Source organism: Ammospiza nelsoni, chromosome 2 (assembly GCF_027579445.1).
Source record: "Ammospiza nelsoni isolate bAmmNel1 chromosome 2, bAmmNel1.pri, whole genome shotgun sequence".
NCBI lineage: Eukaryota > Metazoa > Chordata > Aves > Passeriformes > Passerellidae > Ammospiza > Ammospiza nelsoni.
This window is the reverse complement of record NC_080634.1, coordinates 29,348,844-29,372,176: the sequence shown is the minus strand read 5'-3', so window position 1 is coordinate 29,372,176 and position 23,333 is coordinate 29,348,844. Positions and strand designations below refer to the sequence as shown.

Genomic DNA, 23,333 nt, shown 5'->3' with positions numbered 1-23,333 from the left:
ACGCCAGGAGCAGCTCCCGTGGAGTGGGCTGCAGCGGCCAAGGCTCCACTTAAGGGAGATGGCGGGAGCGGGGGTGTCCCCTGCAGCCCTGAGGGAGGGCGGGGACAGAGACTGCTCCCTCACAGAAAGCCCGAGGGGCGCAAGAGCTGAGTTGCTATTCCTGCGGCAGGACCGCGGCCCGCGGTCGGGAAAGGAGGGAGGAGGAGGAGGAGGAAGAGGCGGGCGGAGGAGGAGGCCGCGCTCCGCCCCTCCCCTCAGGGCGGGCCGAGCAAAGCCGGTGCCGTCGGTGGCGTGGCTCCCGCCCCTTCCCGCGGCCGCGATGTCGCTGCTCCGCGGGCCGCGGCCCCGCACCGCCGGCAGGAAGGGCCCCAGAAAGGCGGCAGCAGCCCGGCGGGACTGGGATGTAAGTGCTCCCCGCTGCCGAGCGGCTTCCGCTGGGAAAAAGGCCCCGGAGCCTCCGTGCCCACGGCTGGGGGAGCCGCCGCCCTCCGCAGGCGCTGCGCCGTGGAAACGCCCGGGCTGTGTGCGGGTTGGGGCGGGCAGACGCGGCGTGTGCCCGGGGACACGGCCCCTCGGGCGTCCTTGGCCCTGGCGGAGACCAGGCCTGCTGCGTCTCCTGGGGAAAGAACGCCCTCAGGTTTGGTGCAGGTCTCGCTTCTGGCGGCCGCCTCGCCGAGGGTGGAACGCTCTGCAGCGCCATGAGAGTACACAGTAGTATAGTGTTAGGCTAGTTATACTGCAGTTTAAAAGTTGTTTATGGGGTAAATAAAACTTTAAAAAAAAAGTTTGCCCTCAGTTACGAATTTTGACGTGTTCCGTGGTTCCTGTTCGCAGAGTACCGTCCATGATTTGACAGTGCATCGTGCAACTCCTGAGGATATTGTAAGTTTAATAGCACTCACTGCTCTGTCCCTGTGGCAAGGACGTTTAGCTGGTTGTCTGACATGAGAAGTGCTTACTATGCTTATGGGAATGTTTTCTGCCAACGTTTAATCTCTTTTTCAAGCTTCTGACCATGATGTCTCTTTAGTGCTCGTTTTTTGTTTATGATACTGAGCATCCCCAGGTCCAGCAATTGGTGTTCTTCAGTTTCCTGTTCCCACTGGGAAGCAGTAGCTGCAATTTTTATTTCAGTAAATTGTGTGCCATCATAAAAACATAAAACATAAATACATGAGAGGTTAGTGGATTAGTTGAAGGTTTTACTTCTGGGAAGGACTGGAAGATGCGCTTTTTCTGAGGAGCCTCTCTAATTCTGAAAATACTCAATTTTCAATTAAACAATTTAACACAATTTCTTTACACTGAGTGACCTGTTGATTGCAAAGTATGTGAATTCTTTGCAATAAACAGATCATGTGTATTTACATTTAGTCAATTACATTGTATTTACATGTATTTAGATGTGTATTTGCATTTTCTTGATAGCACTGATTACCAGGATGGAAGAGGCAGTATGAACTATTATTATAAGTTTTGACAGGTTTGTCAGGACAGATGGTCACAGTAGCAGAGAAAGACTTCATTCCACAAGTATTTGCCTTGATAGCTTCTTGAGACTTTAGCAAGCACCACACACATTTAATTTCTTTATTTGTATTTAAATTATATAATTTATATATAGTCTAATTGTTAGAAGAAGGGAGACACTATGTCTCGTGACTGACAATGTTAAATCAGGAAAATGCATTTTGTCTTTTTTTGCACCTTACAGGTGCTAGTGTTTGGGGTTTGCCTCCCTTTGCAGCTGTGTAAACTCTTGCCAAGTCAGTGGTGTAGGACAGACAGAAATTGAGACTTTCCCCATTAACCTTTGGAACTGCTTTAAATTTGGGTGGGATTGGGATGGCAATACTGATGGCATTTTGCACTTGTAGATGTTTATGAGGTTGTCATTGGCACTAGTGTGAAGTTAACATAAATAATGCTCAGTGCATGAATTATAAAATCAAGAAGAACTCCTTAGCAAATTTTTCTTAAGATTGATTTTTGAATTGATTTATATTTCTGTAGCTCCGTCGCCGTGAAATACACAAATCAAAAAACAAAGCATTGGCACATCTGGAACTCCAAGAGAAAGCACTGAACAGAAAATGGAAGAAGCAAAGGCAACTGGATGTGGATTCCTTTGAGAAAAGGAAATTGGCTCTGATGCGTGAGGTGAGAGCTGAATTTGCACTTGCAGCCTGCTGCAGGTGATCTGCAGCACTCCTGGAAATCTGCTTGTGCACATGGAAGCCAAAATTGCTCCTCTTGTTGGGTAACTTGATTTCATACATGCACAGGCTGTGTGTGCTGCACACATGCAGTGGTTGGAGTAGACTCTCTGACAATCCAGCTGTTGCATGGAATTGCACACTTCACCCACGTTCCCTGGCTGTGCCCTCTGTAACTCTGCAGGCCTCTTTTCATCTGAACAGGAACTGTTTGCAGAGTTCAACTGTTGTAAAAAGTATGTGTATTCTGTGGGTTCTTATTGCCAGCTTGCCTTTTCTTCCTCGTGTCTGGCATTTTTCTTTGATGCAAACATGAACATTTCTCTGTCAGGGAGGGACATTGTTTGTTTAAACAGAGAAAGTGCAGTGCCAAGGGGGCTGAAAAGGTGAGGCAAGAAGTTGTTAAGGGAGGAAAATTGACATGACAAAGATTGGTGAACTATGGCTGCCAAGCTTGTCATCTGAGGATTGAAAACCTTGTTCTCAGCAGTCTAAAGCACTCTGACTGTAAATATATTATTGAATTTGCTTTTGAGTATTGAACTGTAGCAGTAAACCGAAGCCTAGTTAACAGAGAGTGGCTGTCACTGAAAAGTGGTGGTAGATCTCCTTTTTCACATGGCAGGTCACTCCTTGCCATGTGTTACAAAAACTTATCTGAAAATTTGCTTTCAGACCTCTGTACTCACTGAGAATTGTTCATGCTGGTAAAGAGTGATGATGAACAGTGTTCACTTAGCAGTCAAAATAAGCATGATCTGCTAGTTCTGTAAATGTGCAGTGGACTAACCATCACAATCTTCATTGTTTTGTCTTTTGTAATTTTTCAGAAGTCTCTTTCTGATCTCTGAGAACATTCGTGCATAGACAAACAAATGGAAGTACTTAGAATTGAAGATCACCACCTAGTTTTCTATTTGACCCATTTCTCTGCAATCACAGTAGAATTTTTTGTATTATGGCTGTTTTGCTAATTAAGCCTCAGATTTGGACTTTTGTTACTTTGGTACTTTTCTGCCAAGTATATTTCAGCAGAATATTCAAAAAACACTGTGAATTCCTACATGACTTTCCCTGATGCAGCCTAGTTTCAATAATACTTCCATGCAGAAATAAGTTATGTGTCAAAAAAGGTAAATTAGACCATATTTTATAATATTTGGCTGGGCTACCTATTATGTGAGTTCATTCTTTTGCAGATGTGAAACTCATGTTCAGGAAATAGTCTTCTATATTTGTTACTGTTTCTAATGAAAATGTACTACAAATCTCACATCCTCCTGAGTGGTTTTCCCCTTTATAGTTAAGAGATTACTTTATTCAGTTTACTCTGTGTTTACTTCTGAATCAGTGAAAAGAAAGGCAAAAGGAAATGATGCCAAGCAAGATGAAACAGATAGAAACACAGAAACAAAACCAAAGCAGAATAACAAAATAGATAGAGTTACCATTTTCACTTCTCCCTAACTTAAATCTTGTTAATTGCCAGGTCCTGTTGTTGAGAGTTACTGTGGAGACACTGTGTCTTCCAGCAGAGCACAACCACTGAGAATTGTTTCCTTGTCTCTGTTACCTTGGTGATCTTTTAGTTCTATGAGTGTAACTTTCTAAGCCTCTGGAATCCTGCTCAACTGCAAAGACTCAGAGACAAAAGCTAAGAAGGTGCTGCTATTAGTGTTGTTTCTCATGTAGCTGTCTGTAGACAGAACCCACTAAATAGTTACAAAATAGATAAGCAAAATTTTAATATTTTGGGGATTTGTCTGCATAAAAAGGTGAATGAAAAGATAATGAGTTTGCTCTGAAACTTAGGACTGTGAATTTGTAGGTATCACACAGATTGATCTTGTAGCAACTTATTTTTGAAAAAATGTTAGTGCATTGCACCAAAGAGTAGAGGTAAATGGTTTGCTGTAGTGGAGAGATTTTAGGATGAGTCCTGTTTATTTGCTTTGATAACAATCTGAAACAGGAGGGAAGGCAATTTTTAATGAAATTTGTAGGTGATACTAAACTGGGACAAAGCACACTGCCAGTGCATTTGTCCATGTAAATGGGCCTAAAGGGGTTACAAGATGATACCACTTTTTCTTCTCATCACAAACAAATGCGAGCTAATCTGCCTTGGGAGCAATGCTCTAAAAATGTTCATAACACATTCAGCAGGAGGGTAGAGCTTAGGAACCTGCTGATGCCAAAAAAAATCCTAGTGAGGAGGGTAAAAACAAGCTAATCAGGATAATTTTTGTCTGATTATAGACATCACTCTAGACATCAACACTTCAGAAAATGAATCCTATAAACTTTTTCTGTTCTATTTTTTTTTTCTTCTGCCGGTCTGGTATAATAACTTTGCCTAAGAACCTGTATTGTTTAGATGTCAAATGGCTTAATGGAAAACACTAGATTTAGTTTGTATCAGATGTGAAAATTGAACAGTGGTCTGAAAAAGGAGATATGTGAAGTGCTTGAAAGGTGAATATTTACTGACTTGCTAAATTATTATGAGAAGTCTAATTTACTGCAGTGCAATGCAAGCTCAAAAGACTAGAAAACATGGAAAGTCAGATATGTAGGGATGCTTTGTGACATAACAAAGCATGTAGTAAAATAGGGGATTGAGGAAAATGCCATTGCCTAGAATTTTTTGTATGAGGCTAAATGTAAGCCAGCAAAATTACCAATGGACATTGGAAAGAACTCTGTGGAGATAATAGCACAGAGTACTGTGAAACAATTTAAAAACAGTTTCTTATGATTCCTGGAGGAGCAAAAATTGTCAGTGAGTTTTCAAATTTTGAGTAGGAGGGCATACATGAGCCTTTTATGTGAGGTCTTCTGAAGTACTCACAGTCTCTGGATCAGTTTGGTGAAGGAGGTCACTTACATATCTCCTTTCAGGTGTTTAAGAATATCTGCTTTCTCCCCAGGTTGTGGGATATAATTTTACTAGTTTTCAATTTCCAGCTTTTGAATGAAGCCAGGCATCAGTGAGGAGCTTTAAGTTGTGTTCTGCTCACAAATCCCCATCCCCAGGTGGCTCCATTTGGCTCTTGGTAACTGGATGCGTCTTGCTTTGCACTCCAAGACATCCTTCCTTAGGAGGAACCTGTTGTGATGGACTTCATATACTAGGGAGAGACTTTGGGAAAGAAAATTTGAATACAGAAGCTGTATCTTCTGGAGATTCCCAAAATGTCTTCTGATGCCAGATGTTGTCAGCTGTGTTTACCTCTGTTGGAACTTTGGGTGGTATGTGGCTTAAGTTTTAGGTAGGATTTTCAGGAGGCAAGACTGAGTGAAACAAGTTGCTTGAATTGGTTTGAATATCATCAAATAGTACATGTTTTGGGTGTCAGATGTAGGTAAGTGTTCTATGACTTAACATTGAGATCAAATGATTTGGGGAATGCTTTCTTTTTTTTTTAATTGCTATATATGTCTTTTTTTTTGATGAGCATGTCGTAAATACCCAGCTTCTTGTGTCAGGCTAGAAGGAGAAGAGGAAGTGAAGGATTTGTTCTAAAGAGAGTCAGTGCTGATAGGGGCCTCAGAAGTAATAACTTTAATTTTTCAGAAAAACAGTATGAATTCTAGTTACTCTGAATGAATTATGGTGTTCTGATATATCTTATTTAGGGTCTAATTGTGCAATACCAACTTTGCAAATGTTCTTTTGTTGGCTGTTGTCTTGGTAACTGTTTAGAGAAACAATACCAGGGGGAAAAAAAAGGAAAGGATCAGTCTGCTTGGTGTAAAGTTTCCTTTTGCACTGTACTTTCAGATCCTGTCTGATCAGTACCATTTGCAAGATGTATTGGAGCAATCTGGTCAGGCTGTGGCTGTGGCAAAAGACTTGCTTGAGGATGCTCCTCGCACACGAACAGGTAGCACATCTCATCTGTATTGGTAGCACATTTAAGAGATCTCCTTGCTTTCTGTGAATGCTTTGCAAAGCATTCTTTTTAACTGCTTTCATCTCATTGTCTAACGTGGTGTGATTGATCCTGTTCGTGTTGGATGAAACACAGGTGAGGCTATCACTTCCCATGGCAGGGGAGAGTGACTGATGGATGGTTATTCCACTGTGTTGGTCCACTGTGGAATTTCACAACATGTGCTTTGAAACACCTCCATGCTCACCATTGCACAGCCAAGCTACTGGCCTGTGCAGAGCGGCAGTTTGAGCTGCTGCAATAGTTCTGATTCTCATTGCTGCATGAGCTGACTCTTTGCTCTTGGATATGGTTGAAGATTTATCAGCAATATCAGCTTTTCCTTTTCTTAATTTGGCTTGTGGATCCTTGTGCTGCTGGAAGGCAGGATTGGCTGTCTGTATATGAAATCTTAAACCTAGGGGTTTTTCTCTGTAGGCTGCCATTCTTTTTGTTCCTGGTCACTTTGATCCTGCAAGCTGTTTCTGCACAAGTGAATTTATGCAGGTGGGAAGGACAAAAGCTGGGTATATGGCCCAGTGTATTAAATTAACCCTATTGTCAGTCCTTGGTGGTTATTTAAAGTGACATCCCTGTGACCCCTTTTCTGTGGAGTACAGGAGCTTGATTTTCAGTACATAATCCTGCAACATAAGTACAGACCAAGTCCTCTGTGTTCTTCCCTGTGTTAATTCCTCTAGGTTTTCCTAATGTAACAATGGCTCCTAACTGTGACCTAGAATCATCTCAAGGACCCATTGTACAAAAAAGTCATCCTCCCAGTCAGCTTTCCATCCTTAATGAGTCTGTCATGGATTCCCAGGTAATGTATATTTTGTTCCATGCATACACATCCTGGTGCTCTTTTGTTTGCACAAAATAAAGACTATGCAAAGATAAGAATTTCCAAGCAGAACTAAGTTGGTTTTTGTTGATAACATTCGTAGAAGACCAGATTAAACAGAGGTGAGTTTCTTTTGTAAGACTCTGGGAATCGTGATTTTTTGATTTAACTCTCAGATATGAGAAACAAATACCATTATGTCTCCTCACATAATCATGCCCTCCCTTTTAAATTTTGGAATTCTCAGAACGAGTACAATGTGGTTACAGTCTAAGAGAAGAACTTTTGTGTCACTTGAATAATTGCCATATTTCAGAATATGTCTGATTTACCAATTATGTCTGCATATATGGGGACACAGCCATTTGCATCCCAGTTCACAGCCTTGATGACTCCTACAAGTTTAACTTTTAATACTTCGCATTATTTTGCATTTATTCAGATTTGTTGTAAACAAATTTTAAAATGTTTCAAATTTAATTTAGTTTGCCTTTGTGCTCTGTTTTCTTTTAATAACATATTGTAGCAGGAATGCTCACTAGGGTTTGAGAACAGGCATGTGGTGCTCCCAGAAAACTTTCCTGTTATGAAGACCAAACAGGATGTTGGGAGCAAAAGTGATGGTTTCATGTTCCCACGGTTCTCTACTTCCAGTTCCTACTATCTTGCAAAAATATCTGTAATTTGAGTTGTGGTACTTCTGTGTTAGGTATTTTGGTGTGGCATTTGTTTTTCCATTTTTTTAATATGAGGAGCGAACTACAGCATCTTTGTAAGCTGTGTCACTGGATGCATGCTGCAAGATAAGCTGAAATTTTTAAAAGGAATGTGTACTGATTGTGTGCCAAGCTTCTGTGACTTCTTACGTGCCTATGAAAATCACAGTTAAAGGCTATCTGGTGAAACCTACCCAGCAGCTCAGAAACTTGGTAGTTTGAGGAACCCTAATTCCAAATTTGGTTATTTGCATTTAGCTATAGATGTCGTACATAGGATTGTATTTTGTTCTGGTTGCATTTTACACACAGACTATAAATGTAATTTTGCAGATCTCATTATGAAGTTACTTAGCTTGTAATGTCAAATGACTGAAATGTTACAAACTGTATGGGTTGCTTTTCTATATTTTGCCTGTTGTATCTCTGTTTTGGTTCAGCCTTAACAGCTTGTATTTTATCCTCTAGTCTGCATGGATTTTCATATTTAATATAAATCATACAAAGAAAATATTGGTTATTGAATTATTCACTTGCTGTGTTATTTTCAGAGGCAATTGTCAGTATCAGTGTTTCTTAGGGACTAAAATCCCCCAGAACTTCCTACAAATGGGTGTGGATTTGGTACTTTTTTTCTGTGTGATATTTTTATTTTAAGCATGTTTGGCAGAGGGAAGACTAAAACAAATGTTCTTGGGTTTTTTCTTGAAACAATTCCTTTAAATTGGTCTCTAACTTCTGAATTCTATTTTGTTTTCTTTGTTGTCTCTTGAGAAGCCTCTTGATGAAGATGAGGAGGAAGCATTACCAGAAGATGGACACCATGATGTGTTTGGTTTCAAATCCAGGATCAGTTCTGACAGGTCAGTACAAATACAGGTTTCCACCTGCTTGACACTGGAAACAGATGAAGTTAAAAGGGTGTTGAATGGGTATAGTTAAGTTAGTTCTTCTGTTTCCCTTTACCTTCCTTTCCTGATCTCAGAATTTCAGGGAAAGGCTTTGTTGTAACATTGAGACTGGGAATGAAAGTGAGCAGGGAACTCACCTGAGCAATTGCAGATAATTTAAGGAGCTCTGTCAAGACAGAAAATGTGGAATCGTGCCATTGTCCTGTTACAATTCACTGTTATTCTTGTTTTGAATGTAGGCTGCTTCGGTTGTTGAGAAAAGAAAATTCCTTGGTGAATTCTCCATTGTGGGCTGAAAAGGGTGCGAGAAAAACCACCTTATCACAGGAATCAAATGTGCCTCGGACTCCAACAACTGTTTCCCCTTCATTGGACCAGTCAGGTTGGGTGTGCCAAATCACAGCAAGGTTGTTGAGCTGTTCATAGGATCCTGTCTGGAGTTCCTTTCCTGGGTGGGGGTCTGAGACAGAAATGTATGCTAATTTGGCTCAGATGTATTTTCAGACTAAAAAGCCAGCTCTAATCGTACTCTAGAACATACTGCTATTAAGGACAAGCCTGAAATATTTCACATGTACTTTTTTTTTCTTTGTTTTGTGTTTAAATCAGCCCTCAATGCTACCAGTGTAATCAAGAGAACCCATTCAAGACTTCGGAATGAAGATGAAGAAGAGTCTGTAGACTCCATTGACACTGTGAGACAAGTGCTGAACCCAAACTCAAAGAAACAAAAGCAAATTGCAGCAAAGAGTTAAGTACTTTTAAAAATGAAACACCCTTTTTCCAAGGTCCTTAATGTCAGAAAATGTGGGTTGGAAGGGATTTTTGGGAGTCATTGCAGGGCTAATACCAAAGTTTGATGATGGGGTCCTTGAATCTTGAGCATATCTGAGGCTGGGTGTTCCACAGCTCCTTGTCTGGTGTATTTCCCTGTGTCCTGCACGTTCATTGGCAAAGCTGAGTCCATGGGAAGTTGGGAACCATAAAAACAGCCCTTGGAGGCTGCCCATCACCTTGCTGCCCATGGAGTCCTCTCCTGTGCAGGACTTGTCTAGCTCTGATCCAGATTTGTGTTCTGTGCTGCACAGATTAAGGATGCATTTCAGTCCCCATATTCTGTGTGTTTGTGTGAGGCGACTGGCATCACTTGCAAGCTGTAGCATAAAAGGAGAGTTGTTTACTGAGTATGAGAAAGCAGCTGATGTTTTTCATTAGCAAACTATTTTCCATGCATTTCACTGGAAAGGAGAAAAGTACAAACAGGTGTATCCAAGATAAAAGCACCAGTCAGTTGTCCTTGAGAGATACTACTGTGGCAGCAAAAAATGTGGTTTTTAGGATCTGAAAATAGCTGGAATAACTAGAGGACATTCTTTGATGGTCTGTTTCATCTTATGGCAAGAGAGGGCATTTCCTTTGATTTACTTCAATAAACAATGCAATTTCATTGGTACTGTGAAGATCTCTATACAAGTTGAAATGCCAATGACCCCTTTTTCTTCCCCTTCAGTGAAAAGAAAGCAAGCTGAACAGAACTCTGCAAGACAAAAGAGAGGTGATTCTCCAGCTAATTTAATCCAGACTGACCTTCAGAGGGACAGCAAATCCAGCCTAGATGTTCTCAGCCACATGATCCAGGAAGTAGAGCATGAACTGGAGGAATATGAGCGATGTACAGGTCGTGAGGTCCCAAAGAAAGAGAGAAGTGAGGGCCTGTCTGGGTTCACTCTGTCCCTGGTGAACGCTCTCTGTCGCTTGATGCGCTACCTCAAGGAGGTGAGAGACTCAGAACTGCTCCTGGAGAGTCAATGAAGAAGGGTGTGAAGTTATTTTGCAGATGGGAACTTTGGTCTTTTCTGGCTTCCAAGCATTTTACATTAAACTCTGATTATCATTACTTCTTACTAGGTTTGCATGCAATTAGGAGTTAAAACTTCTGGTTTGTTGGCAGCTGGTTTGTTAGGAATTGGTATCCCTAGTGAAAATGGAGGAGTTGACTGCAGTGAAAGTCTCTCAGTGTCTAAGGGCAGAAAATACCAATTGAAATAATTTAAAATTTGTTATTCACATATTCTCAGAATTGTAGCAGGGTAATAACTACAGCGTTGTTTGCAAATTTATTTTCTACTTTGCCTCCCAAAGATGATGCTGTTGTCACCAGAGCAGTGGACCCAAATCCCCTATTTTCTTTGAGGGATTCCTTAGTCCTCTTTTACCATCATGAACAGAAACTTTACCTTAAGCAAGAATGACCTGAAGTGCTCACTCTAACAATGCACAGCTGGGAATTAATGGAATTTCATAAAGAAGATCACCTGTGTGCCATATAGAAGTTTTGTTTAAAAAAGGAAAGGGGAAAAAAAAAGGGTTTCAATCCATCTGTATCCCAGAGCTATCAAGAGGCAGTAGTGCCTCACAGATGATTTGGTCCATGTGACATGTGGAACTCTCTTTTTTTGGTTCCTTTTTAGAGTGTATAATAATTGAAAGGGGGAAGCCCGTCTTATTTTAGAATTGTATATTTTTTCTTACCAGATGTATAATAACTTAATCTTTGTATTACTCTGTATTTAATCTGAATGGAAGAATTTACTTTGATTAAGTCCTGGAAGCAAGTAGTAAATAATCAGTCCAAGGGTGAAAAACAACTGCCATGGCAGCTGAGAAAGTCTTATGTTTTTAAAAAAATGCTTAATAATGCTTGGTTTTTGTTAAAATTGTAATACCAAAGCAGGGAATGAAATTTGGTTCTTTGGCAGTTATAAGGAAGGGTCTTAGAATTTCTGTAGAATGTTTTCTGTTTATTAGGAATACATCAATTTAATAGCATCCAGTTTGTGTTATAAATATAATTGCAGTTATAATCCTATTTAGATTGTCTTTAATTTTTCTGCAGAAATGAGTTATTCCTGAGCCTTAGACATCTTCCAACACTACTCATAATTTTTCTTGTTACCATTCCATCCTTCCAGAAGTTGATTGTTTGCATAATTGTCTGCCAACACACAAATTTACTAGTTAAATTCTTAAGTAAGCAATATTACAAAGTCACTCAAGGTGCATAATGTGGTTAATTGTATTCAGGCTTGCTTGAGAAAGATACTGCATTCATATTCTAAAGTGACTTTTCTCCTTTTTAGGGAGGTTTAATTACAGTTATAATTTGAGAATTTGCTGGGAAGAAGCCCAGCTTGTCTTGAGTGTTTCATAAAACCTGGTCCCTGTGATGCCAGACATAGATCAAGCACTTGTTTGCACCATCTGTCTTGCCTAGCCAACAGAGTTAGCAGAATTCCAGTGCCTGAATTGTAACTGGCAGTGCTTTTGAAGAACATGACTTTGCAGGGGATATTTAGAAAGCCTCTGATTTTAGTTAGACAGTTAGACAGTCAGTCTTCATGAGGTTTCAAAGCTTTTAGAGATTCCCTTCCTCTCCTTCCAGTTTTGCTGCAGAAAATCAGAAGGATTGCAATAAAGGATGCTGCCTAATTTATTCTCAAAATTGATCTAAGAAGCAGGAGGAGAAACTTGAATTCAGGAATCTTCTATGAAAGTGTTTTTATTACGTGATTAACTAACCAACACCTATAAGAAGGAAATAGTGACTATGGGAGAGGCTAGAGAAAAAGAAATTTCTGAAATCTTTGCAAAACCATATGAAATTCTTAAAGGGAAATGGATAAATCTGACTTAGTTTCTAAATTAATTTTTACATCACCTTCCAAGTGTTAGAATGAATCATTCCCTTCTCACCCTCGTTCTGCTGAGAAAGCTCTTTCTTTGCCAGACCCACAAAGAGAATGGGCATACTCCCTGAATCTGTGCTGCTCTGTTCTCCCTGTCTGCTGCATGTTCTGGTGCAGTGTTAAAGCTCCCATGATCAGAGCCACACCTGGCAGTGGGCTGGGATGAAAATACTTCTTTCAGGGTATACCAGACCTAAATCCTGCCTGGGGATAGGAATAGATGTTACCCTGATGGTTTCCCTATGCATAAATAAGACAGAGCTGCTTGGAAGCTTTTCCTCCAAGACTAGGTTAGTGCTGTGAAGGATTAGTAGATACAGTAGCTCATCCAGATGATCTAAGGCATCAGAAGCTTCATCACTGCTACCAGGGTAGAAGTGCTTCTTTTGGGCTGCCTGATTTCTGAAAAGAGAGGCCAGGTATAGGATTTTTTATCCATTTTCTGAGCCAGCATGCTTCACTTGGATCAGTACAAAAAACCCTGTTCTCTCCAGCTGGAAGGGAAACAGAAAATTGATGGTTTGCCTTTCATATACTTAAGGAAGGTGTATCTGCTTGTCTTTTTCCAGTGGAGTATCTGTGATTTATTCTCAAAAATATTAGTTCATTCACATCATGTGGATGCAGAGCTGTTTGGTTATCATACTTTTGAAACCTTCTAGAACTTTTTCTCTCTGATGGAAAATATTAGAAAGCAAGTAAGTTCTCCCTTACTTAGTCAAATTTGTCTTCTTTAATGAATTAGGGAAACTAAAGATTAGGCACAAGTAGCATGAGAGACTGACAAGCATCAGCACACCTGGAATTATTTGATTCCTGCATGAAGATTCGGTGACTTAAGAAGCTGTATCTGTGCAGAGAGAAAATGCTTTTAGTTACATTCTGTAAAAGCTGTAAAGGCAGAAGAGCAAGGATGTCTAGGATTCCCTACAGTGTCCTGGAGGATCACAGACAAACTCTGACAGTTCTCAAGGCTGGACAATTTGATTTTGTCATAAAAGTGATGAAGTTCAGCAATAGTGGGAAGAGCTCTTACATTATGATGTTATCGTGACTCATTCCTGTTTTCAAATGAGTCTGTATTGGTTTGTAGTAAGTTTTCAATTTTTTTCTCCATCTTTAGGCTGAAATGCAGCTGCATGAGAAAGAGATGATTAGGCAGCAGCAGAAGGAGATGTTGGATGAACACAGAGAACTGATTGATGCTCTGACTGCTGAGGTTCTTCAAGTAAGGGAAGAAAACATGACTATGCAGGTACTGAGCCCCCCTTGCTTCTTATCCCTCAGGGTTGTATTAGAATTCTGAGCTCTGTTCTGGAGATTTTAACCATAAAAAGAAAGAAAGTGATAAAATTGAGCAAGGAGCCCAAGAATTACAGTAGCAGGTATGGGTATGAAATATTTGGAAAGTCATTTGTTTATCTTTATTTAACTTCAAAGCCTGAGAAAGTGCTGGTTCTGTGAAACTGACTTTACTTTATCCATCTAAAAGTTTAGGCATCTTCCTTCACACTTCTATACTGTTAACACTACTGGAGCAATGAGTAGATGTAATACTACATTTTCCTTTTTTTAGGTTCCAGTGGAGGTAGATTTGATCAGTGGCTACATTTGGGACTTATGCAATTAAGAAACCTTAGAGAGGAAGTAATGTCATGAGTAAGAAGGGCAAAACAAATTATTTATAAATGAGAAACATGGAGACAATAATATTTAATTCTCACTGGAATCCTGCAAAATCATGCAGTAGTATTAAGAGGCCAAATTTCTTCTCTCAACTTCTTGTAGTATATAGTTTTCTCATTTATGTTGGTAGAACACAAATTTCTGTAATTCTGTGTGTGGTTTATTTTCCTCCTTTAGAAGAAGCTTCAGCAATACATGACAGTAACAGATGAAAAGCTGATGTGTCTCACACAAGCATTTAAAGGCCTCCCTTTGGTAGAACCTGAAAGAGAACAAAGTTCGAAACATTTGGGAATTGCAAGCAGAGGCCCAGCAAACAGCCAGGGTATGTACAATGAATGTGTGAAGGATGAAAGAGGAGTGGTTGGTTTATCCCTGTAGTGGAAAATCTGGTATTTGATAGATGCCTGCTTGCACAAGTTCCTCTTGCAGAAGCATGAGTGTCACTTCTGTAAACTCACAGGCCATAGGTTCTGCTGTGAGCACAGGCAAAGCAGGAGAGTAGCCTTCCCCCATTAAGATGGCTTCCAAAGTCAGTTTCTTTCTGAGGCTCCTAAAAGAACCCCAGAAACCCAAAGAAGTCAAACCCCACAGAATCAGGATCTCAGCTCCCTGTTGCTGAGCAGCCTGGCAGTCTGAGGTTGGTTCTTCCATGAGACACTGGAGGTCGCTGCTCGCCAGAGCAGCAGCAGCTGAGGCCGGGAGCCAGCCAGACAGAGAGGTGTCACTTGGTGTTTGTGGCTCTGTGAGAGCAGAGTGACCAGCTGAGTGCTGTGTGACACGGAGACAGGCTGAGCTGAGCCAGCTCAGATGGGTGGCCAAACTAACCAAACAGGATTCACCTTGGACTGTTATCCACCTTTCACACTGAGTTCCCTCCCAGCTGTCTTTCCTGGTCAGTTGTTTAAATGCATTGCTTTTGCTCCCAAGGTCAGGAACTGATTGTGAATCCCAATATTTCTCACAGTTACTTGTATTCCAGAGTTAAATGTTGGTTTTGTGAATCTTTCTGTAGCTAAAAGCTTTCTTCTTGGAAAGATTATCTTCTTCAGAAGAAGCCACATACCAGATCCTTTCTTATGTGATTGACCCAAGTCTTGTAAAAGCAAACCAAAGGAAACCACCCCCAAAATATAAAATCCAAACAGTCAGAAAAGCACCCCTCAAAAAACTCCCAACCTAACACCTAAACCTTCACATTCATCAGTTCTGCAGCACTAAAATTTTCAAATCTTTTCCTTATTTTCCTTAGCTAAAAGAAGAATAATTTCTCTTTTTTTTTTTTTTTTTTAACTGAAGAGACCTCTCATTTGAATTAAATGATAGTAAGATCAGCAGAGCTCAAAAAAGCCTTGGATGGTTTTCTAACAGCATTGTTGCCATCAAATTTATAATGTGGGGGATTAGGACAAGTGCATAAGTTGATTTTCTCAAGAGAATGTTGCCAAATGCCGCTCAGATAGTTCAAGACATGTATCTGTAAGTCTCATGCATGAGCTACAAACAGATCTCATGCCACTGTCCTGAAACTGAGGCTTCGTGTAAGAGCTCTTCTTGCTCTTATGGCCAGTAAAGATTTATAATTTGCTTGAGTGAAAGACTTCTGTACTTGAACACCAGAAGAAAGGTGTAGAACATACTCTACTCTTGTCTGTCTTTTCAGTGTCTGAACATAGGAGTTGTTACTGATATTTTCCTACACTGCTATTTCACTATAAGTAGTTTTTGGTTGATTTGTTTTGTTCATTTCTTTAACTTTTATCCCTGCTTTGTCCTTTTCTTTAGAAAAACCTGATATGACCTACCCTGAGCCCAGGACTGAAGTAGGCAATAAGGAAAATATGCTGAAATTTCCACAGGAAGAACTTCCTTTCACATTTCACCCAGGGCCAGGTGCCTCAAGTGATATGAGACCTGGTAGAAGCTTCCCAGCTCACATCTTCCAGCCAGCTGTGCTGTTGTCCCCACCACAGCAGAAAAGCAGTGAGGAATTGTTTCATTTCCAGAATGGTGAGATTTCTCTGACTGCAGTAGACTTAGGAGTCTGTGTTGTGTGTTACTGTTTCAATCTCACACTACCTCTGAAGATGCATTTTCCATGGAAAATTTTTTATCTTTACACCTAGACAAATTGGCCCAATAGCTGGAATATCCTACTGCTGCACCCAGATATGAATTTCCTTTGTTGCTATGCCTGTTGCTGGACAGCCTTTACACTTCCTGTTTTCCATATCCTGGCAGCAGTCCTGCCAGTGGCAATCCAGCCTGACATTTTATTCTGTACTCATTTTGATTGTCATATCTGTTAGTACTGAAGCTCTTTGTCAATGACCTACAGCACATCATTTCAGATTTACACCTGCTGATGGTGTAATCCAGCCTCCATCACCTTTGATGGTGAGACCACAGAAGCCTGGAACTTCTGGTTCTGCAATGTTGCAGACTCAACAGGATGTCTGTAGGCTGTGTGCTCCTGCTTTGAGCCAGTCCCCCCAGCAAAGGGGTTTTTGGATGCTATGGGAGCCAGGTTCCCATTGGGTTTCATTCCATACACAGGAAATGGTTGAGCAAATTTTGGGTGAAATTGTGTTGCCAGATAACCAGGTAGCTCAGTCTTGTCTCAGTATCCATAGCTCAGTTGTGGTTCATGGGAGGAAGAAAGTTCATCAGGGTGATTAGGAAAGGTGTTTCTCATTTATCCTCACTGAAGTGAGCAAGAGGAAGCACTCTGTGGTTCTAAAACTGAGCTGTTTCCTGCTGCAATTGTCACAGAAAGTGCATGCATCCCACTGGACATGCCAGGGCCCTGGATAACACCCTTGTTGAGAGGCAGATAACTACATCCATGGCCAGAATCACGGTGGCTGGCAAGAAGGAGGGTACAGGAGTGGCTTTTGGTGTTTTTCTCCTTTTTCCTCCCTTTCCTTCCTTGTTTTGGAAGCCTTTTCCAAGTCATAAAAATAACCAAAAGTTTTGATTTTTAAGGAGTTGGTTGGGCAATTGGAAGTTTATATCTAGTTCAGCCACTTGGTGGGCTGCTGTGCTGTGAGGAGGTACATAAACAATCTGGAGGAAATGAACTAAAGGTCTTGATCTACAAAAAGCAATGTCTGGTTTCAGTCCCATTGAGAACTGTCAGATGTCTTCTGTCATTTGAAACAGCAATGCAGAACTGTATTCCAAGATTTCTCTAAAATATATTGTTCTTCTCTTAAGACTGATGCTAAGTGGCCCAACAAATGTTAAACTTAATGAATGTTTCTTTATGCTCATAGCTTCATAAAACACACTTTTATGAAGCTATTTATTACACTATTATGAGTGTAATTTTTTTTAAGTGTTCATCTCTGCTCAAGAATCAAAAACTAAAGCTTGTGAAGGAATGGGCTATTTGGTAAATGAAGCATAGAAAATCTGGTTTTGGTCACAAAAGTCAAGGTGGGCTTAGCATGTACAGCAGACAGTGCTGGAACTGTAGTCGTGTCTCTGGGGTGTGTTATCTCTTTGCTGATGATGACCACAAAAAAATAATTTGCTATTTTGTTGGCCACACTGCTTCTTCTTTAGGGGCTAACTAGTTAATTATCATGCTAAATTCTTGTATTTTTTTGTTTCAGTATCCTGAAAGTTTTGTTAATAACCCAATATCAGAACTGAAACAAAATAAATATCAGAAGTGAAACAAAAACTTAGTTTATCAGGTAAGGTAAGTGAATTTTGGAAAATGGTGGACTAACTAAGAAATAGTATTTAATCTGTCAGCTAAGAAATTTGAAACAATGTATCTTCTTAGTGACTACTCTGTCAATCTCGAATTAAATCATTTAAATGTAAGACTGTTTGCAATAGGAAATACTCACCTAGTGAGTTCTTACAGCAGGATATTCCATAGAATGGTTTTGATCAGTACCATAACACCATTCAGGCCAGATGCCACAATTCAAATTCCTGCTTGATTATTAGTAACTTGATGAAGTAAAGTCACTGTTAGTCTCCTCAGTGAGGATCTTGTGTCACTGTCCTCACTGTTCCTTTATTTTGTGTCTGTAGTGTTGGCAGCCCTTTCCCAGTCTACTGAAAGAGAGCCATGCAAGGAAAGGAGCTTGCCTTCCTCCCTGAGAACACAGAGCACAGCTGAGGAGAACTGCCCCATCTCTCAAAGGCAACCAGTTCCTCCTGCAGACAAAAACTTGGAGAGTTCCCATGAGAAAACCAATCTGTCCTGCCCAGGTGACACTGGAAAAACCAGCACAGCTGAAGAGTTCCTTCGAAATGGTGATCTGCTGGGACAGATAGCTGAGCTCTCACGGCAGAATGCTCTAATTAAAGCTCAACTGAGCAAATTCAGAGGTGTCCCTGGAGACAAAAGTGATTGTCTGCATCAGCCAGGCCTGACACAAAATGCAGATCCTGGCCCAGGCTCTTCACAAGGACAGGTTAGAATTTAGCAGGAAAGGAAGGCTGGATCTCCTTTCTGATGATCTGCTTTCCCATAGTTTACTAGTGCTTTTTTGTCTTTCATGTTGTCACTTGCTACTTGTTTGCTTGGAGATTTGTTATTTTTATTATTATTCCATGAGCAAATCAGCAGCAGTTTCTCATACTGGGCCTATGTTGTACCTGGGTTCTGAAGAAGGTTATAAGGTTATGCTGCAACAGGAGGTGGTGTTGCAATGTGATCCAGGCTCTTGCAGTTTGGATACTGTTAGCAGTGAAACTGCTGCACCAGCCCACAGCTTCTTGTCAAGCTTGTAAAAGGCATGTTTAAAACCATGTCATATCTCCTCTGCTACTCTGACCCAAAAGCAGATGAGATTCAAGTTAGTGCCAATACATCTTTGGCAAATGTTTGATCATGGTGTATGTGCTTATTGGGTCTGTCCTGTCAGTTCTCTTCTGTGAGAATGCCAAAGATTTTGGGAAAGAGACCTTGAAGGCTTCAGTTTAAGTGGAAAAAATTAACCTGCAACTAAGCAGTTACTCAGTAGGATCCCAGTGAGTGAAGTTCACATCACAAAAACATCCCTGCCCTTGCTGTTGTCTTTTGTTCTATCACAGTGGCTGGTTGACTGCTAAATTAAGGATCATGAAGATTTTTAATTTCTTCATTTAAATGTAGGCTGAGAGTGTTTTCACTTTCACTTTAGGTTATGCTGTGTAGTATTTAGTCATTTGTTAGTACAAGGTGATGCAAACTCTTAGTAAGTGTTGTTTTGGGGAAGTAGTTAGTGACAGGGAGGGGAAGAGGTCAAAGAAATCAAAACCTGGCTTAAAGATGAGTTCCAGGACACTACTGCTAGAACTTGCTTTTGCTCCCCCACACACTCTGAATGTGTCTCTGATTATGTATATTCTTAATTGTAGTTAATTGTTGGGTGTTTATCGGTTTTGGTTTGGTTTGGTGGTTTGTTTGGGTTTGGTGTTTTGGGGGGGGTGGGGGGAAGAGATGTTGTTTTTTGTGGTTTAGGGGGGGGGTTTTGGGGTGGGGGCATGGGATTTTTTTTCTTTCTCAAATTATATGGACAACAGCTGTATTTTTCCTACTTGAGGGAAGACCAGTATAAAATATTGTAATGTTTAATCAGTTGAGGACTTAGATACAGGACTGTAAAAGGGCCAAAATCAGATTTTTCACAGAAGTGCTACATAATTATATTCACTCTCAATTTGAAAACGAAATGCATAGAAGTACTTGAAATACATTGATCGCCCTCCTTTAGGGTGAAAATTGTAAATATTTCATTGGAAGTAATTATCCCGTTATCCAAGTAGAGTCATCTCATGGTATCAAGGAGCTTGGAGGAAAGGATAGCGGAGCTGAATCGCCAGAGTACAGAAGCACGGGATAAGCTGTTGCAGTTGATAGACCAGCAGAAATCAGCTGCTGCTGACATGGTCCCTCCAATGCTGTCTCCTGTTCCACCCCCATCCCTGAATTACACTGGTGAGTACCCAGCTTCAGGAGAAACAAAACTAGTCAGACTGTTTTTCTCCTTTGGCGAGTCCTTATCTTACTGGATCAGTGGTTGTGGTCAGAATTACACTTGCTGTTAATGCCTTGTGGTACAAACACCTCTTACTTCAGAGAGCTAAAAACATATCAGCTAAACCTCTGCTGAAGTTAGCTTAGTAATTAGTCTGCTGCAAGTACTGTGCTTCATGTTAAACCTGATCTTTGCTGTGTCTGAAGAACAGGTGCTACATTTGGACATTAGCAGGAACCTCTTCACAGAAAGGGTTGTCAGGCATTGCAATGGATTGCACAGGGAGATGGTAGAGTCACCATCCCTGGAAGTGCTTAAGGAAAAACTGGATGTGACACACAGACAGTGCCTTGGTCTGTTTGACAAGGTGGTGTTCAAAGGTTGGAGTTGATGATCTCTGATGTATTTTTCAACTTAATTGATTCTGTGGTAATCTCTGGTGGTCAGCGCTGGGTTTTTTAATCAGTCCTCTGTTGTGCAGAATCTTGGGTGAAAAAGACTAAAGTATTGACATCAGGCTTCTAAAACTTATGGCAGAGTGGTCATCCTATTCTCAACCTCATTTTAGTTTTTGTCATTTGGGTAGTCTTTCCATCAGACTGTCTTGCTGAGTTACTGCCTGTGCTAATAGAAAGGAGCTTCCAGTCATGTAACGAGGTAGTTTAGCTTAGAGAATATACTTGCTGGTTCAAGATTCATAGATTAGCTGCCATATGTAACTGTAAAAAAAGATTACTTTGCAGGAGGTCAGGGCTGCTTTATCTTTTCATGGAGTTATTGTCATTGCAAGCAGAACTGCATGTGGCCATGTACACATGCTCTGTGTGAGACACCTGTCCTTTCCCCTTAGAAACCACAGAGGATGTATAGAGGGGGAAGGACTTAGAGAGAGGAAGAAGGGGGAGGAGGGAGCAGCATGTGGGCATTTGCATGCAGGTGCCTTTGCAGTGACTCCTGGGTTGGTTCATAACACTTTCAATGCTTGTTTGGCTGTTTTAATGTAAATTCAGCACAATAAGTAAAATCTTAAAGCAGCAAAGGTGAGAGATCAGAAGTCTGTAAGCCTGTAATTGCCAAAAAACACAGAAAATTTAACCATGGAAGAATCATTCTATATATGTGAGCGTTGTCTGTAGTTGCTCTGAGTCTCTGCTTCCATTGTCAGTCATTTTCAGAAAGTGAGTGTGAGACTGATGTTTAACCTGTTGCTTTAATTCTGGTCTGTGTGTCTGTGCAATTGGGAAGAGGTTGTGATGCCTCTGGAAAAAATGGTAAAACAAAATGAATGTTGTGCAATGTTGCTGTGTTCTCATCAGAATCAAACAATTATTTATCACCTAGAAAATGCAAGGAGGACAGTTGAAGCCTCTGTTCCCATGACAGTGGCTATGGACAGCTCCAAGGATGACAGTGTTCCCCATGCCAGTATGACCAGTATAAGAAGGTAAAAGTTCAGCCTTTACTATTTCCTATTTTTAGTATCTTAATTACTGACGTGGCAGAAATTGAACACAATGGAGAAATTGCCATGTGGTTTTTGGCTTTGTGGATTTTCCCTTACTTTCTCGCATTAAATTCTGCAAGTGAGACAAAGGTCTAATAGCTTTTTCACAACTTCCTATGTTTGTATTTAAAATATGTGCAATCTGACACAAGACAGATGACATGTGTTGTTGAAAACTGCTGATGAGGGGTCCTAACTCAGGATCAGAGATAATATTCTAGTAGTCACTTCCATTTTTCACTTTTTAAATTTTATTTTTAATATTTCCAGGACTGTAGGAGACTCCAGCAAACCTTTAAGTGCAACATCAGAAAGTGCCAAATTAACTTCTGTCAGCCAAAGACCAAAGGTGAGACTGAAAAATCTTCAGCCAGAAAATTTTAATATGTTGTCATAAAAGGGAAAAGATGGATGAAGGGAGGAGAACTCTGTCCTGTTTTAAATATCCCAAGGCTATTATCAGTCAGTAGTAGGTTGGATTACAGACAAATGGTAAGAAGAGACCTGAGAACTAGTGACATTCATTATTTTCTGCCACAGAGTTATTTATAAGTAACCCTTTTCTGCTGTGGCATCCTTGTGTGTTAGAACTGGAAACCTTTGGAAGTCTTTCCCTCATGACTCCAGAGAATCTGAAGCCATGGTAGAGCCACAGTCAAGAGGCAAGCAAGCTCTTCCCTAGCTGTTGCACAAGTCCCTGCCTGAAGGATGGGTAAAAAGAGCCACAATCTATATTTCTGACTCCTGATGTGCAAAAAAGAGGATAGCCTGTGGTGAGATGCTTTCACAGGGAGATCTGCAGTGGTACAGACCGATAAACCAGTCATAAGAGCTGTTTATAGGCTTGAAAGCAACCATCAGGACATACCAATAACCTGTTTCCTCCTGTCCAAAATAACCTAAATTAGGCTTGATAAGGAGAACAGAGTTAGGGTCCAGGACTTGCTATCCTGACAGCAAACTATACATCCCTAGAAGGGAAATTTGAAATTATTAAGGTAGGTGTGGCTTGAAGTAGGTGGTGTGACTCCCTCCATGGTGCCAATGGCAGACAACAGTCCTAACACACAGGTCTATGGGAAATTTACTGTACATGAATCTCAACTGGTTTCTTCTTTTACAGGTAGAAAAGCAAAAAGAAGAAGGATGGTTTGCATTGTCAATGCACGTTATGTAAAGGAAGCTGAGCTCAAGTCCTGTATTTTTAAAATATTTTTTATTAACTACAAATAAATCACAATCTCTCTACACATGTGCAGTTTAACTCTGAAGTGTTTTCATGTCAGTGCCATTAGTATGGAAAGGTCTGTGTGCTTACTGTATTTGTGCCCTACAGAGCACTCTAGGAGGCCCTGGGAATGAGTTTCTGAGCTGGACACACTGCTGTGACCTTACACCTTTTCACCAAAAAAATCTTCCATGAGGTTGTAAACTCAGGCTGCTGCAGCTTTACAAGTGAGCAGGTTGATACCTCTGTTAGGTATGCTGAAGACAGGAGGTTTTAGAAATTGCCTGTGAAGCTTCTGGAGCGTTTGTTTGCACAAGATGTGGGAATAAAATGTCAGGAAGAACTGAGATGAGGGAAGGTACCTGCATTGAAAAGGAACCTGGAGATTAGGAAGCCAGTCTGTTTCTGGTGGATAAGTATTTGCATCAGAAAGAATTTATTCCTTCTGCGGTTTACAGTTGCTCCCAAAATTTGTGTTTTCTGTACAGTTAGCATGTTAGGGATTGCATCTGGACTGGAGGATTGCTTTTTTAAAATCTCATTTAATATTTTTATAGTAAATA

At 40.6% G+C, this 23,333-nt stretch overlaps 1 protein-coding gene across 2 annotated transcripts; it reads left to right on the top strand.

Annotated features, from left to right (window-relative positions):
* The first annotated feature begins 231 nt into the window (after positions 1-231).
* SPICE1 (spindle and centriole associated protein 1) lies at positions 232-23,130 on the top strand. Of its 2 annotated transcripts, XM_059466018.1 has the most exons (17): positions 232-403; positions 835-882; positions 2,014-2,160; positions 6,001-6,103; positions 6,853-6,974; positions 8,489-8,574; positions 8,862-9,004; positions 9,232-9,372; positions 10,133-10,398; positions 13,492-13,623; positions 14,232-14,379; positions 15,840-16,064; positions 18,105-18,490; positions 19,827-19,998; positions 21,380-21,482; positions 21,813-21,891; positions 22,666-23,130. In XM_059466018.1, exons 1-17 carry the CDS (start codon positions 320-322, stop codon positions 22,717-22,719), a joined length of 2,439 nt encoding a protein of 812 aa, XP_059322001.1. In that variant the 5' UTR covers positions 232-319; the 3' UTR covers positions 22,720-23,130. The 2 variants fall into 2 exon arrangements, with proteins under 2 accessions (XP_059322001.1, XP_059322002.1); XM_059466019.1 differs by lacking the exon at positions 15,840-16,064.
* Positions 23,131-23,333: the final 203 nt, after the last annotated feature.